This window comes from Medicago truncatula, chromosome 7 (assembly GCF_003473485.1).
Source record: "Medicago truncatula cultivar Jemalong A17 chromosome 7, MtrunA17r5.0-ANR, whole genome shotgun sequence".
NCBI classification, from domain to species: domain Eukaryota; kingdom Viridiplantae; phylum Streptophyta; class Magnoliopsida; order Fabales; family Fabaceae; genus Medicago; species Medicago truncatula.
The window spans coordinates 2,443,686-2,460,260 of NC_053048.1; the positions used below are offsets into that span (position 1 = coordinate 2,443,686).

At 32.2% G+C, this 16,575-nt stretch overlaps 2 protein-coding genes across 2 annotated transcripts; one reads left to right on the forward strand and one right to left on the reverse strand.

Annotated features, from left to right (window-relative positions):
- The first annotated feature begins 291 nt into the window (after positions 1-291).
- LOC11416299 (WRKY transcription factor 72B) lies at positions 292-4,363 on the forward strand. The gene is made up of 4 exons (XM_003621095.4): positions 292-563; positions 1,216-1,755; positions 2,250-2,363; positions 3,182-4,363. The coding sequence occupies exons 1-4, from the start codon at positions 453-455 to the stop codon at positions 4,169-4,171; spliced, it is 1,755 nt and encodes a 584-aa protein (XP_003621143.2). The 5' UTR covers positions 292-452; the 3' UTR covers positions 4,172-4,363.
- A 572-nt stretch (positions 4,364-4,935) lies between these two features.
- Positions 4,936-13,721, reverse strand: LOC11422396 (translation factor GUF1 homolog, mitochondrial). The gene is made up of 12 exons (XM_003621096.4): positions 13,313-13,721; positions 10,471-11,227; positions 9,721-9,877; positions 9,553-9,607; positions 8,508-8,575; positions 8,332-8,436; positions 8,170-8,241; positions 6,645-6,758; positions 6,223-6,363; positions 6,073-6,132; positions 5,479-5,678; positions 4,936-5,336 (listed from the first exon to the last, which is right to left on the reverse strand). The coding sequence occupies exons 1-11, from the start codon at positions 13,634-13,636 to the stop codon at positions 5,513-5,515; spliced, it is 2,019 nt and encodes a 672-aa protein (XP_003621144.1). The 5' UTR covers positions 13,637-13,721; the 3' UTR covers positions 4,936-5,336; positions 5,479-5,512.
- Between the last annotated feature and the right edge of the window lie 2,854 nt (positions 13,722-16,575).

Below are 16,575 nucleotides of genomic sequence, written 5' to 3' on the forward strand. Positions count from 1 at the left end.
ATATATTTTACTTTGCATTTATATTAATCATAAATATATCAATACTTAATAAAGGTAATTTATTAAAAATACTATTCTGATCCCTCTCAAATTGTATATGCCAAAATTAATTTTTCTTTGCCCACTCAACCTCATTAATGACTTAGATTTGGAGATCATGTTATTAATTTAACCAAAAAATAATTAAAAAAAATTCCATAAAATTAGCTTAGCAAGTGGTGTTGACATTTGAAGGTTATGGCTGGCTACATAATGAGAACTATATGAGCATTGGGATCGGTGATTTTGCATTGTTTATTCCAAGTCTAGCTCATGAGAGTTGATTGGTTTATTAAAGAGTTATATGGCCTTGTCAAAAATATAAATAAATAAGAGAGGAGTATTATGATTATATATATAAAGGGGTTAATTATGTGAGATTGAACAATATTGAGAAAATAATAAGAGAGATTATGTCAAAAATGTCGAGTCCTAGCAGTTCAGAGATTGAAGAGAAAAGAGTTACTTCAATTATTCATGAAGTTGTTGAAGTTGATTGCTCTACTGAACAAGAGGTTACAAAGGTACACACCAATCCTAATCCTCAACAATTTTTTCTTCTCTTGAAACATCTATACTGTTCTTGAATAGTATTATTTGCAATATTGTTTTTTTTTTTTTTAAATTTTTACTTTGATGATTTGTTATGTATAAGGATTATGCATATGTAGCTTGTGTTTCATATCAATAGAAGATGAGCAATTACACTCTAGTTTGACACATGATTATTTGTAGGTGACATAGTTCAATGTAAATATTCATACATGTCTATAAAAGTTTTAAAATAAAGTTATAATTGTCTAAAAATATTCATGTGTGTTATTGTTTTGTTCATATAGTATTGTAGTTAAGTTTTGTCCTTATGAATCTTTTTACGGAGTTAAAAGTTATATTGATCTGTTTGGTTTGGCGGTGGGAAAGCCAAACCCACGTCTCGAAGGGCAACTTTCGTGGAAATTGAGAAGCTAGCTTTCCTAGCTTTCACGGCAACATGATTTCTTGCCACAATTTTGAAAATACAACGCCATTCTAAACATACATAATGTCTTCTAGCTTTTCATGTGCGTGTTATAATCTTGTTCATATGATACTATATGTAAGTTTTGTCCGTATGATGTTGTAAATAAGTTTTATTCGCATAAATTTTATTAATACTACTATGGTTTTGAAATCTAGGAAGACAAACCAAAATGTTCTAAAGAGGAGATGGGTGAGGTGAAAGAAGAAAACGAAAGATTGAAGACGATGCTATCGCGAGTTGAAAAAGATTACAATTCCCTTCAACTCCGTTTCTTTGACATCGTTAACAAAGACGTTTCTATGAAAGATATAGAAGATTCATCAACTAATTCACACGAAGAAATCGATGAAGAACCCGAGTTTGTGTCACTTTGCCTTGGAAGAAGTCCAAATGAGTATAAGAAAGATGCAAAAAACATTGAAAACCCTAACAAACCTAAAGAGAAAGAAGATATGGAAGTTAACCTAAGTCTTGGATTAGACTCTAAATATATGGTTCCAATGGAGTTAGTATCTGATTTGAGTCCAATGAATAGCTCAGAAGAATTACCAAAGGAAGTTGAAGTTGAAGAAAAAGGAGCAATATTTTCAACAAATAAATCAACAAAAGTGATAAATGTAAATGATGAGATTTCAGAACTATTGCCTGCTAAAAGAGTCAGAGTTTCTGTGAGAGCTAAATGTGATACTCCCACGGTTAGTATCAACTAATTATTTACATTGCAAATTTTTTTTTTTTTTAAGAAACATTGCTTATTGCTAAAAATTTACTGTCTTGTATTCTAGGAAATTTTATATTCACTACTAGAAAAACATTATTTAGAAATACTTAAATTTAATTTGGTCACTATATCATAAAAATCGGTCGATATTTGTGAGTAACTTCTATAAGAAAAAGTTAAAATAGCGACGAAAATTTAGAGACAAAACATGTAATATTCGTCTCTAATTTTGACGCTAAGTGTTAGAAACACCAAATTTAGTTACCAATTTTTCTTTTTCTTTTTTGTCTCTAATTTCCATCGTTATTTAGAAGTTTTATGTAGTAGTAAATTTTAATCAATTATTGTATAAACATCGTCTCTAATTTTTTATTTTTATTTTTTGACAATCTTTATATAGTTATCTTGTAGTAGTAGTTTTTTGTAATTTTGTCTTGTCTAATAGCTTTTTGTGTGTTTTTCAAACAGATGAATGATGGATGTCAATGGAGGAAATATGGACAAAAGATAGCAAAAGGAAATCCATGTCCAAGAGCTTACTATCGTTGTACAGTTGCACCAGCTTGCCCAGTTAGGAAACAGGTATATACATTACATATATGCATTACATAATTTAAATACATTGCTTCCTATAAACAAATTGACTAAATTTATGGTCTCTAAAAAAATTATTCATTTTTAGTCTCTATTTATTTAACAAGAGAAAAAAAAATCGTGGATTTTAGTCTTTCTTTAATCTCTTCCTATTAGTGACTCAAACCATATTTTTTGTATTTATCTTAATGTTTTAAGAACTAGGTTGAAGAACGAATAATGAGACCTTTGGATTATAGTTTAATTGGTTTAATTAGTTGAACTATGGTTGAACCAGATGAATCATAAATAACTATAAAAAAAATATAAAAAAGAAGTTGAATCAATCGTGGTTTGATCCGAGTTTAAGTGACCGAAGGTTGATCACAGTTTAACCAACCAACAAACTTGTCGGTTTCTGATTCAGCCAATTAAACATATCGGTTCAAATCTAAAACCACATATATATATATATAAATTTTTTTTTGGAAAAAAATGCTTATAGCATTACATTAATAATAGGTTGTTCAATACAATGAGGTACACGATAATAAGTAATGAGATGAGCGGATAATGTGACATCCCCCACAGGTTGTGAACTACTTCATTTTTTTTATCATCGATTAAACTCGACCTTAGAGTTTGTGAAGTGGGTGGTAAACAATCTTATGCAAGCGGGTAGAAAACACCGATATTTGAAAGCAAAAAATGAACCATATAAGAATAATTTTTTTTTTTACCTTATATATATTATTGTATAAAGATTGTAGACATTATTGTTTCTAAGATGTAGAGTAAGAACACGCTAAAATTTTATATGATTTCAGGTCCAAAGATGTGCTGATGACATGTCCATCTTAATCACAACATATGAAGGAACACACAATCACCCTCTTCAAGTAACAGCATCAGCCATGGCATACACAACTTCAGCTGCAGCTTCAATGATGGTATCAGGTTCATCAACATCATCATCATCATCACATCAAAATCAAAATATCCATCACAACAATTCCACATCTTTTGGAAATTCACCAACACAAATCAATGGTCTAAATTTCAATCATCACCAATTTGAACAATCAAGAACACCAAAACAACATTTCTTCATTCCACCAAACCATAATAATTTGTTTCCAACAATCACTCTTGACCTAACTTCTCCTTCATCCTTATCATCATCAAACATACCTTCAAATGTTCCGAGATTTTCGCCAAATAATCTTAGTTTTTGTTCCACACAACAACCAAATTTCACACCAATATCATCCATTTGGAACAATAGTAACAATAAATTAGGGTTTATTAACAATAACACAAACCCTAATATTGAAAAAACTCAAGTTAGGCCTTTTAATCATTTCCAAGAAAATTTCTATCAAAATCAAAATTGCATGACAAGTTATCAAACCCCTTCAAGACAAGCTTTGGCTGAAACAATAAGCAAAGCAATTAGCACTGATCCAAGTCTTCATTCAGTTATAGCTGCTGCAGTTTCGTCGATTGTAGGACAAGGATCAAACAATGGTGGAAAGCAAGAAGAAAATAGAGAGAATGGTTTAGGTGCAGGGTTGAATTTGAAACTTGGTGAGTATCCTCAAATGGTTTCAAACAATTTGTTGAATCAAAATGGTAAGGGATGCTTGAAGGGTTCATACTTCAAAAGATTGTCACCAACAACAAGTTCACAGGCTAAAAATTTCATGCTTCTTCAACCTTCATTGCCATTTTCTGTTTCTAAGAGCAGTGCTAGTAAACCTCCATCCATTGTTAACAATATCAACAATTTTGATCTAGATAAGAACAAACATAATTAACACTTTTGAACTCAAAATAGAATTCAGATCCTCCACTGATGTTATATGGTACAACAGCTGGCTGTACCATACAACAGTGGTAGAGGATCTAATTTCCTCATAGGTTGTTTGAATCTTCTGTCGCAGTTGTAGCCACGACAAAGTCGTTGAATCTAACTTTATAGAATAAAAAATTGTTTCTTTTAGATTTAATTGTTTTGTTGCTAAAATAGTATTGTTTATTCCATACAAAATATATAGAAGATTGAGAGAAGTTAATATGTTTATTATTTATATTTTATTTATTTATTTGTTTATTTTATAGAGAGAAAAAATAAATAGAAGAGTTGAATCTCTAAAACTTAAATGAATCTTTTATGAATGGAACAACTATTCATTAAAATTTATGTGAAACCCTGTTATTTTAAGAACGAATATCATCAAATATATAACATGACCCACAAGATTTAGTAAACCATAAGATAAATTAACTTAATATTAAAGTGTATTCAAATAGAGAAAGAGTGATATCACACAACTTAAGAAAGAGGAGAATTAATTGTTGTAATCAACTAGAGAAAAGCAATAAATTCTTAATTTAACATAGCATGATGGTGTAATGATCTTCATGAAATTTGACCATAGATTATGATAACTTCACTTTATTTTTCTTATGTAAGCTAAACATTATACATGTAGTACATTAGTTTTTAAGTAGCCAAGTCACAATCAAATAATAAAATGTGACCCTTGATGCTAAGAAATTATGTATCACTAAACAATAATTTTGAAAAGTCTGAGACTCTAAAGTCTACCAGGGTTTTGTCACACTTTATACTAATGACTAAATAAAAATAATATGAAGTATATGTTTATTACAAAAGATCATGGCTGATACATTAACTACAAGACAACAATTCATTTCTCCAACCTCAAATTTTTTGCTATAATAATGAAATCAGTCTCTTGAAGCTCAATTTCAATTATAGAACATTAATAAATGAAAGAAAATGAATTAAATTGTAAGAAAATTTTTCATCTTCACTAATAAATAAGAAAATTTTAAAAGATACACTAGTTTTCCATGAAAGCTGCAAAGTAAATTGCTTTCACCATTTCTTCTTATTGTTTTATGTGGCATTCTCCTTCCACAACTGAGTTTTATGAGAACAATAGTTTACAAAACCTACATAACAGAAACAAAATGGAAAATGCGGAAAACTCAGTTACTTCCTTACACAATATCATAACGAAAGATAGATAAACTCACTAGTAGATGCACATCAACATTATTGGAGATTTTTTTTAAAAATAAAGGAAGTAATTACCAAAATCTAATGTGCAACTTTATTCAAACGTCTTCTACGAAACCTTCAATAGTTCATGGAATGCTTCTTGTGGTACATCAACGGAACCAACACGTTTCATTCGCTTTTTCCCTTCCTTTTGCTTCTCCAAAAGCTTCTTCTTTCGAGTAATATCACCACCGTAACACTTGGCAAGAACATTTTTTCTCATAGCTGTAACACTGCAATAGATGTGGAAAATTTTAGCTTGTTCGAACAGATGAGTTGAGTAACGGATGTTAATAAATTACTTAAACTGAAGTGCATTGCATTTGTTAAGGGCCTTAAAACCCGTCAACCAAAAGCCTATTGGAAAACAAAATGACTACAATAATCACAATTTTGATGAAGAATATTACTACATGTCTCGAAATCTAGGACCCTCTTGATAAATATTATGACGAAAACATAAACTAATTCTCTCTTCTAAAGAGTAAACTTGTAAAACAATTTCAATACAAATTCTCTCTCCTGAATTTACGTGACTAAGGTAGGACATTGATACAAAAGTTTAAAGGTTTTAAAGCAACCATTACAAACAGACATATTAGCACAGTATTTTAAAAAGACACTTACGTCTCCCTTGCAATGATTTTTGACCCAATGGCGGCTTGTATGATTATCTCGAACATTTGCCTGATCAAAATTTAGATGATTTCTCAGATGAATTTTAAACATATGAAGAGGTGTGAACAAAAAATAAAATAATTTCTTCAACTAAATAACCTGTCTATGACTTTCTTCAATTTCTCCACCAATTCACGCCCAACACGATATGATTTCGAGTTATGAACAATGGTTGCCATTGCATCCACTGCTTGACCATTCAAGAGAATATCAAGTTTCACCAGATCAGATGGTTGATAACTGTAATTGCACCCATTAAATACATTGTAAGGTTGAAAGTATGCGATTCCAAATATATTGTATCAAATTTTAACAAAAAACTTGATGAATCCGATCATTGATTCAAACCACGCACAACAGAATAAATTACTGTTTGGTTAGAGTTAGATGACTAGGCAAAAGAGTAGTCTCTCATTGGATGTTAGTGTAAAGCTGGTTTACACTGAAGCAAACAGTAGCGGGTGCAAAATAATAATCATGCAGGCGGTTATATGGAGAGGCAAAAGGATAGGGATACTTACTCTGAATCCTCATAATCAAATGATGCATAGCCTGATGTTATACTCTTCAATTCATTATAAAAGTCGATAACAATTTCCCTCAAAGGAAGACGATACTTCATGAAAACCCGTTGACTGCAGGAGAGAAAAAAATTAAACGATCAACGCTTTAGACCAGAGTTCAATTCTGTCAAATTTGAGAGGCCAAGTAAACTTGTGAAATATTCTTTAGACTGAATTCATAAAGCCGTAAAAGCATACATTATATAAAAATGATAAAACAAGTTACTATCTAAACAATTTTTTTTTTGAAGAGCCAAACTAACTCACCAAAATTGGCTCCGGGGAGAATTGAACCTGAGACCTTAAGAGGAGCACCACCAGGTCAACCCAATTGGGTTGTGTAGGTGCATAGTAAATATTAACAATTTTAACTTAGCGATATAGCATACTACATTGAAGGACAAATTGACAGCTAGATTCAACCAACGGCAAATTTAATATGGTATTAAAGCCTATTCTAAATCTATTATTGGGCCGCTAATATTTGTCAACACTTCAAATGCCCAATCTCTAGCATGAGGTGTTTTGAGATCCAATATCGGTTATAGATATGGCCAAAGTAGTCTCAACACCTGATCTAGCTTGTTGAGTTGAGTTTGGACCTACCTAAATTCTAAGAAAAATTACTAGAGAGTGAAAGATGGATTGACTGGATTCTCCTTGTTGGAGCTACATTCAATTAAATAGAGCTAGGTTTCAACTCATCATATTTTGGTTCATTCCCCTTGTTGGCCTGTTGCATTCATTGCAAACGATGGGTTTTGTACATGTTTTCTGGTTTGCGACTTCGTCTATGTTGAGAGCTATGAGGTAGGAAATTGAGATTTAATATAATATTGTTCACCTCCTTTCCAGATGGGTTCATGTTTGAATTTAGATGCGTCTATGGAGTCCACTGCAATGTCTTGTGTACCTCTATCATTTTAGGCATGTCGGGAAAATAACCATTATGTGGTAGACTTGTCCAATCGTCCTTGAACTTGCAATCCTATATAAGTCTCTATAGTCTACCCATGTTTACACAACCAATTTTATTAGGGTTGTCAATTGCAGGTCGTGGAAAATAGTGATTTGTTCAAATTCTGTTACCAACAATGCTATAGCACCGTTATAACCGCTATTTGACAATATTTTGTACTAAATAGCATATCAGAGAACAATAACGATATGTTCAAATTCTACTACACTATAACGCTGCTATAGTCGCTGTTTAACAACATTGTTCATTAAGAGAGTTAACTCAATTTTGATACCTAGAGTCCTAAACTTGTGATTCTACAAGTTAATTGAAGAGTTTGAAAACCACACAAGAGATAAATTCACAGACAAAACTAGAACAAAATCAAAGTTTGTGTTGACTTTTTTAATAACCTTGCATAAGGAACATAATACATCCAACAAATACATCATTTGTCATGATAAATATTCATTGATTGATACTGATATATTATAAAATAGAACCTTTGGCAAACCAAAATCTTACCTGTCAATGAACGAGTACTCCAACTGTTCACCCCTACGCTCAGAGAGAAGGGTGATAACAGGTCCAACATACCTTAGATTAAACAATTAATGAAGATAGTGAATATCAGCTTTGAAAGAAGCAAATAAATTATTATTTTGTTCGAGTTGTGCAAGAGCTTACTCACTAGGCATAACTATAGTAGCTATTACTGTGGGTTCCCAACAGGCTACCACTCGTTGCTTGGGATTAGACGGTAGTGCAGCAGGATTCTGAACTTCTAATTTGCTGAAAAGAAAACCTAGAATATTAGTAAACGCAGACGAACTTAGCCTGATGAATACAACTTTGGTATCTACCTTCCATCGGAATACTCATAGATATAAGGCACGGTAGGAACGGTTGAGATGATATGAGCTCCATATTCCTGTTTACACAAACATGCTCTTGTCAATGACTCACCGTGCTTGAAAATGGGGGAACACACAAAGGTCGGCCATTTCAAGTTAATTACATGGGCAATGCCTATGAAGCAAACATACAGATCGGATTTTATGAAGGTATGTTATCTTGCAAAATATACCTTCACCCTTGGCATAAAGTCATACTTTTGTTTCCGGACAAGATATCGTATGCTATGAAGCAATGATGCTATATTTTCGTTGCATATTATAGTTCCGCATTGGATGAGATATGGCATGAAAATAAATTTATAAGTGGTGGATAGTCCTCACCTTACAAGCCGCGTTTATAAGGACTGAGTGAGGCCGAACCCAAATTCTATGAATAAGTATACATATTTGATACTTATATTTTGAATACTTAACCAATACTAATTGGTGAATAATCCAATATTTTGAAAATGTTCAATTCTGATACAGCCCAGAAACTTTAGGGTACAGTTTAAGATGTTCACTATGGTTGGTGATTCATCAATTTCTTTGGCACAAAATGCCATTATCAATATAGTTTCCATTCTAAGCGTATGTCTACTTAGTCTACCAGATGTTACATATGTGTGGCTTGGCTTTACTGTATATTTTCATCTTTCACAATTATGTTTGCTGCATAATTGTAATTTCCAAAAGTTAGATTTTTATTCTAAAATCCAAATACACAACATCCAACCGAAACTAGATATTAGTTCGTCATGTCTAAGACGTGTGTTTTGAGTTTGAATTTTTTAAATTGCAATTATATATAGCAACAAGTACAAGTGGTACTAAACCTACTAATGCGATAAAGTACATGAAGTACTCGACCTCCCCAATAACACAAAAGCAAGCTTAAAACTATCTCAAAATACAATCTAAAGGATTTATGAATTTTATATTTGCACACACAAACGCATTAGATGTGTATCATATCAGTCTATCAGATACTCCAAAGCATTATTGATGTTACCTGTTCAAGCCTTTGATGAAAAACATCCATGTGCAGAAGGCCTAAAAATCCACACCTGATTGAATATAAAAAAGAAACATAAAAAATCCATTACTTTTGAAGCCAACTATGTTTGAAATTTTAAAAGAACCAAATTAGCATTCCATTTTTTTAGTGATTGATACCAACCTGAACCCTAGACCTAGAGCAGTGCTAGTTTCTTTAGTGACAGAGACACTGGCATCATTGCATGTAAGCTTCTCTATTGCATGGCTGAGTGCTTCAAAATCAGATCCATCAGCTGGAAAAAGACCCGAAAAAACCATATGTTTTGCTGCTTTGAAGCCTACAAATATTAAATTATTAAGAATTAAAGAAAATTCGGCCATGGAAATGCATATAGATGTTATAAAGGATAATATTCTCATACAGGAAAAGATAGAGCAACAAGTAAGATACCATATAAGTTTGACTGTTTAGGGTACTTATTTTTTGAATACAAAAGTCCAAAACAATAACTGTCAAACAATAAAATGAACTTATTCCGTTATCTGCAAGTCCATTTTCTAAAAGTTCTGAAAAACTTAGGTCAGGTTTGGATAAACAACTTAATTAAACACTTATAGCATAAGCGCTTACCATAAAAGTGCTAATGTATTAGCTACATAAAATAAAATCAAACTTTTTCATATGAGCTATAAGCTGAAAAGTGAAAACTGAAAACAACTTCTGGATGTGTTGTAAGTTGTTTCCATAAGCTATCTCAAACAGTCTCACAAATGTTTGTCAATAGATAATGAGGTATAGATTATTAGAGAAAAAGCGTCTCATAACCAACTATCTGAGACGAAAGAAGATGCTAAGTAATCAAAAGTTTTCAACTAAAAAATGTTAACAAACAAATTTCCAAAGACAGGAGGTAAAAGATCGCTGCTTTACCTGGAAGAGGTTCCACATCCACAGTGCTTTTAGTATGGTAAATTGTATCTCCAATACGTGCCTCTTTGGTTGTCCGCATGCCGGTTATAACGTAACCAACTTGTCCAGTAAACAAGATTCCAGTAGGCGTAAGTTCAGGATGCATGATGCCTATATCCATAGCTTCATATGATTTACCCGTGGCCGCCGAAGAAATCTTATCCCCCTTGCGCAGGGCACCATCAACGACAGCAACATGGCATATCACCCCTCTATATTCATCAAAATATGAATCAAGCAAAAGCATACGTAAAGAAGATTCACTCTTCCCAGGAGGCGGAGGTATACGCTCTATAACTGCTGGAAGAACATGTTCAAGACCCACCCCAGTTTTAGCCGATGTTAGCAATGCATCACTCGGGTCAAGATCAAACATCGATTTCAATTGGCCTTTAACACGGTCGGGATCAGCAGTCGGCTGATCTATCTTATTTATGACAGGTATAATTGCTAAGTTAGATTCAAAGGCAAGGTAAAAGTTAGCAACAGTTTGCGCTTGCACTCCTTGAGCAGCGTCAACAACCAAAAGCACGCCCTGACAAGCAGCTAGTGACCTTGACACTTCATAACTGAAATCTACATGCCCAGGTGTGTCAATAAGATTCAACAAATAATTAGATGACTCCTTTCCATCTTTAAAATCATCACCATTTATGATATTCTTATAGAACATTGTTGCTGTCTGCGCTTTAACCGTGATTCCCCTTTCTCTCTCGACCTAAGACAACATTTCAAAGTTCCAAATTCACCAATAAGAAACATATGAGATAAACGTCAAGAAACATAAAAATATAGCCATGTTTGGATAAACAATTTAATTAGGCATTTATAGCATAAATCTTATCGTATAAGTGTTTATGTATAAGCTATTTCTATAACAAAAGATAAAGAAAAGTCAAATTGTTTTTATATGAACTGCTATCTCCGTGCCTAAATTTAGGATCTCTTGAGTTTTTTCTTTGTCCCTTTTTATTAGACCTTTTTCAAATTTCTAAGTGCATTAAAATTATTTCTTTCCTCAGCATACCCCTAAGTATGTTACATCTTTTCTGGAATATGTAATAAATACTCTATATGCAAACATCAACTAATTCACTCTCATAAAGGGTAAACTTGTAAAACTATACAAATTGTCAATAAATTTAATATTACTACCAACTTTCTTAAATTGCATGATGTCCTCAACGGGTCCTATATTTAGGGATGGAGGTAGTAAGTTTTTTCCATAAGCTATCTCAAACAGCAGTATAAGCTCTTTTCATAATCTATCCTAATCCTAAAAAGTTTATGAAAACACGTTGAAAACTGCTTATGGACATGTCATTGTAAGTTGCTTTTTCATAAGCTCTTCCAAACAGTCTCACGAGTATTTATACCAATAAATAACCTCAAGTAACCAATCCAAACAAACCCTATAACCTATCTACCACTGATACTTAATATTGAAAGTGTGTCTAAGCGTCAGACACATGTTGATGTACAACACCGACATGACGCATTGAAACCGACACATATAGCTTCATACAACCACTTCCAGATTTACAAGTTATTATAGGTGTCCGCATGCCGAGTGTTTGTATTTGTGTTGGTCCTTCATAGAACATAACATTGTTCATTTAATTTTTGTTTCAAAACAAACGCATTGTCCCATTCCACATCCTAGTTAACCCAAAACACACATGAAAAAAGCAACAATTTTGAACAATACAATACCAATTTCACATAACATAACAAATAAGCAAACTTATATGAAAATATTGGTAACTTAAAAATAACAATATAAACTATCTAGCACTGATACTTCAGATTGAAAACATGACTTATTGTCTGACAAAATGACACAGTTGAAGTCAAGAAACATAACAATATAACCTATCTAACACTAATACTTCAGATTGAAAACGTGTCTGAAAGTATGACAGGCAAAAAAGACAAGAAAATAACAATATACCTATCCAGCATTGATACTTCAAATTGAAAACTTGTCCGAATGTCCAACACATGTTGATGTCTGACACTAACACATTTTCATACAATCATTTTAGTTTATACAAATTATTAGTAGTGTGTCAGTGTTTATGTCTGTGTTTCATAGAGTATAACATCCAATAAAATTTCAACATTTTTTTTTCTTCAAAACCAATCCATTGTCTCATTCCACATCCTAGTTAACCGAACCACATACATGGAAAAGCAACACTGTTGAACAACACTCATTTCTTATGGACAACACCGACATGTCACATTGACATATACTCCGGACGGAGGTAGTATAAGCTGTTTTCTTAACCTATCCTAAAAGGTTTATGGAAATAAACTGAAAACAACTTAAACTTACGGACATGTCATCATAAACTCATAAGCTCTTCCAAACCGTCTCACAAGTGTTTATTATACCTGTATATAAGCTCAAATAACCAATCCAAACAAACCCTTTAACCTATCTTCCACCACCAATGCTTCGGATTGAAAGTTAGTATGAGTGTCCGACACATCAATGTACAGCTGATATAACACTGACACAAATACTTTCATTCCATCACTCCCATTTTTACAAATTATTATCAGCGTCTATATGTCAAACTTCGTATTTGTATTAGTGCTTCATAGAGTAAAACATCCCAAAAAATATGAAAATTTTCATTATATTTCCACAACACACCCACATCCTTGTAATCCACAATACACACAAACATACAAAAAGCAATGATTTTGAACAATACCCATTTTATATAACATTATAAACAACCATACCCAGATACAAAAATAAAAAATTCTTCATTATCAAAAGAAAAAACAAAACCTGCAATTTATCAAGATACTGAGGTTGCCCAAGTCCTTTCTTAATAGTACCAGTAAGCTCCAATAACCGATCAGCAAGAGTAGATTTTCCATGATCAACATGTGCAATGATTGAAAAATTTCTCACAAGCTCTGGTGGGTACTGACTCAAATCTATAATGGCTTTTTCTTTGGTGTAGTTTTGGCGTGACTGTGTACAGAAAAGTGCACGTGTAATGGAAAATCGTTCATGGGTTATTCTACTTGATAAAGGGTTGAAATTGAATAACAATGAAACATAGTTTGATTGTTTTAAGGTTTTTGATGCTTTTCTAAGAAAACCCATTTCGGGTTTTTTGAGGTTGTTTGGTTACTGAATCTGTGTTTTGTCGAACATTGATGAAACAAAGGAGGTTGTCTGCTTTGTTACAATACGGCGTCGTTTAAGTGTTTTGGACTTCTATGGGATGTTGGGTAAGTTTAGGGTAATCACTATTTGCACCCTATGTATGCTTGGATCCGGATACCCTGCTGTAAAAAACATGCAGTTTCTTGATGAGACCAGACGATTTAGATTTTGAAATCAATTTTATATGATAAAAAGATTTCAGCCACCAATTGAAGATCAGACGATCAAGATCTGTTACAACGTCCTACTGTTTTCAGCCATCGATTAACAGCCAAGATATGTTACAATGTCATGTTGTAATAGCACCGAATCTCATTCTCATATTATATAAAAAAAAAAATTAGGCAAATATGTAACATAAAGAATGTTTTTCAACAAATGATTGAATAACATTATGATAAGTGTTAGCAAAATATTGAATAAATAATAAATATATTTGATTAATTAAATAAAAGTAACATAATTTTTTTAGGGGTAATGTAACATAATGTTTAAGTTGTAAAATCAAAATTAAAGAATGTTTTTAAGCGAATGGCTAGAGACTCTCAAACTAATTGAATGAAATGAACATGGTATTTTATTTAGGGAAGAAATGAACATGGTATTTAAAGTTTGGTTATGAATATACGTACACTAAATTGTCAAGATTAGCCTTCACAATTTTTTAGTGGATTTGATTTTTTTTTTTTTTTTTTTTTGTACAAGGCTAAAGCAAAACGGAAAAAAGAGAGTTGCTCTCTCAAAAAGAAAATTCCAACTACATCACTATGGAGGAGAGTTTGGAGGTTCGTCGGGGGAGACTCATGCGGAAGGATTTGATTTTGTGGTTTAAGTGTTTGTCTCATGTTTTTTTTATGCATTACTGAATTTTTTTTTTTTTTTTTTAATATTTATCAAAAAAAATTCTGCCTTGTACTTTTATTTATTTATTGATGGCAAACTGTCCATTTTTTTACATTAATCAATGAAAACTATTCGTCACATATATTTTTTATGCATTAATGATAAAAAAAAGTGTTCCATATTTTTTATACTTATCAATGAAACACTTTTTTTATCACATATATTTTTTACCTAAAGTCTGGATCCGTCCCAGTAATTATTTATCTTGTGCTTTTTAATGTATTTGATCTATCGGGTGAGAAATTGATGGAGGCAACAGTGGCGGAAAATGCTCTGGTATAGTGGCGATGAATCTTCACGGTGGGACGAAAGGTGTCTGCAGGCACATTAGCACTCCAACGCTCAAGTTAGTGTGGGAAATGAGATGAAATGTGTGAAAAGTGTGGGAGAAGTGAATCGTATCTTGGGAGTGAAGCTAAGTCACCTTTATATAGGTGTGCGTAAGAATAATCGCCGCCGTGAAGTGCGGAGTCTCATTAGGAGGCAGTTGAGAGACACGTGTACGGTGTCCGATGTATGGAGGCATGCTCAGGTGGGGTGGCATGCACCGAAGTTAGGGTGTTCATCCAAGTGACGTGCGTTGATCCGGCGGACTCCTTGTCCACGTGTCAGCGTTCGAAAAGCTTTCTAGCCTGTCTAGAACAGTATCAATAACAAATATGTTTCCGTTTTAATGGCTCTTTTGATCCCTTAATTATTTTTTGACTTTGATTCCATAATTAATTTTCGGTCCGTTTAAGTCCCTTAAATTCATCTCTGGTATACAATTTGGTCTCTTCTGTTACTTTTATTAAAAAAAACATTAACTCAAGTAAAATCTTCTTTGGCTGAAACTTTTACTCATCTTCTTCCCTTTTTTGTTTACTTTTCTTCTTCTTATCTTCATCAACAACAAACATTGGTTGAGATAAAATACTATTAACCTTGATAAAAAAAGTGGAAGGAGAAAGATGAAGAAATGGAAAGAAATATAAATATTGGTTGTGATAGTGCATTATTACATACAATAAACCTCCAATATCCAATGCTTTATTGTATGACGAATAGATTGAATAGTTAAGATTAAAAAAATTAATGAGGTTTTTGATGGATTACCTACAATGTTGCTCCATTTTAGACATTTTAGGTTAATCTATTGGTGAAAAGGACCAAGTTGTATAACAATGATGAACTTAAGGGATTCAGACGAATGAAAAATTAATTATGAGACAAAAGTTATAAAAAAAAATAGTTAAGGGACTATAAGAGTAATTAAATCAAAATTTAAAAGGTAGATATAGTACATAAGAACAAATTATGTTAAAATTGAATTAGACATTAATTTTTACTCTGAAAAAGTTAGAAATGAAATGGTATGCTTAGTAGATCAGGAAAAGAAATATACGTGGTTTGTTGAGATATTAAGTCAAATAGTTTTAAAAACAAAAAGGAAAAAAACATTGAGAATTTGCAAAGTAAACTTATAATTTTGAGAAAAATTGTTGGATATAATGAAAATTTATATGTGTAGTTTGTTGGGAGATCTGTGCTACATAAAAAAAATTAAGTAAATTTTTGGAAAATAAAATAAATTTGTTGATTCCAATTATTTAAAAATTAAATAAGAATGCATAAGAAATATATTAGAAATTAAATGATATATTTAAGGGATAAGATCAAATTTGTGTATTTATGCCAAAAAAGATTGTACAGAGATATTGAATAAAAATCGAATGCTTAGAAAACGACATTTGTAAATTCTTTTTTTTTTTTTGGTAGATAGACGAAATGACAAAGTCATTATAAACTCACACATACAAGTGGAGGTACCGGGATTCGAACCCCGGTCATGACATCCGGCCTAACAATTTCGACATTTTGCCAGTTGAGCTACGACTTCTGGATGACATTTGTAAATTCTAGTAATAACAATATCTTTATCTTTATTTGATATTTGATAGACATATTAGATCTTAATCTTAATAAGATACAAC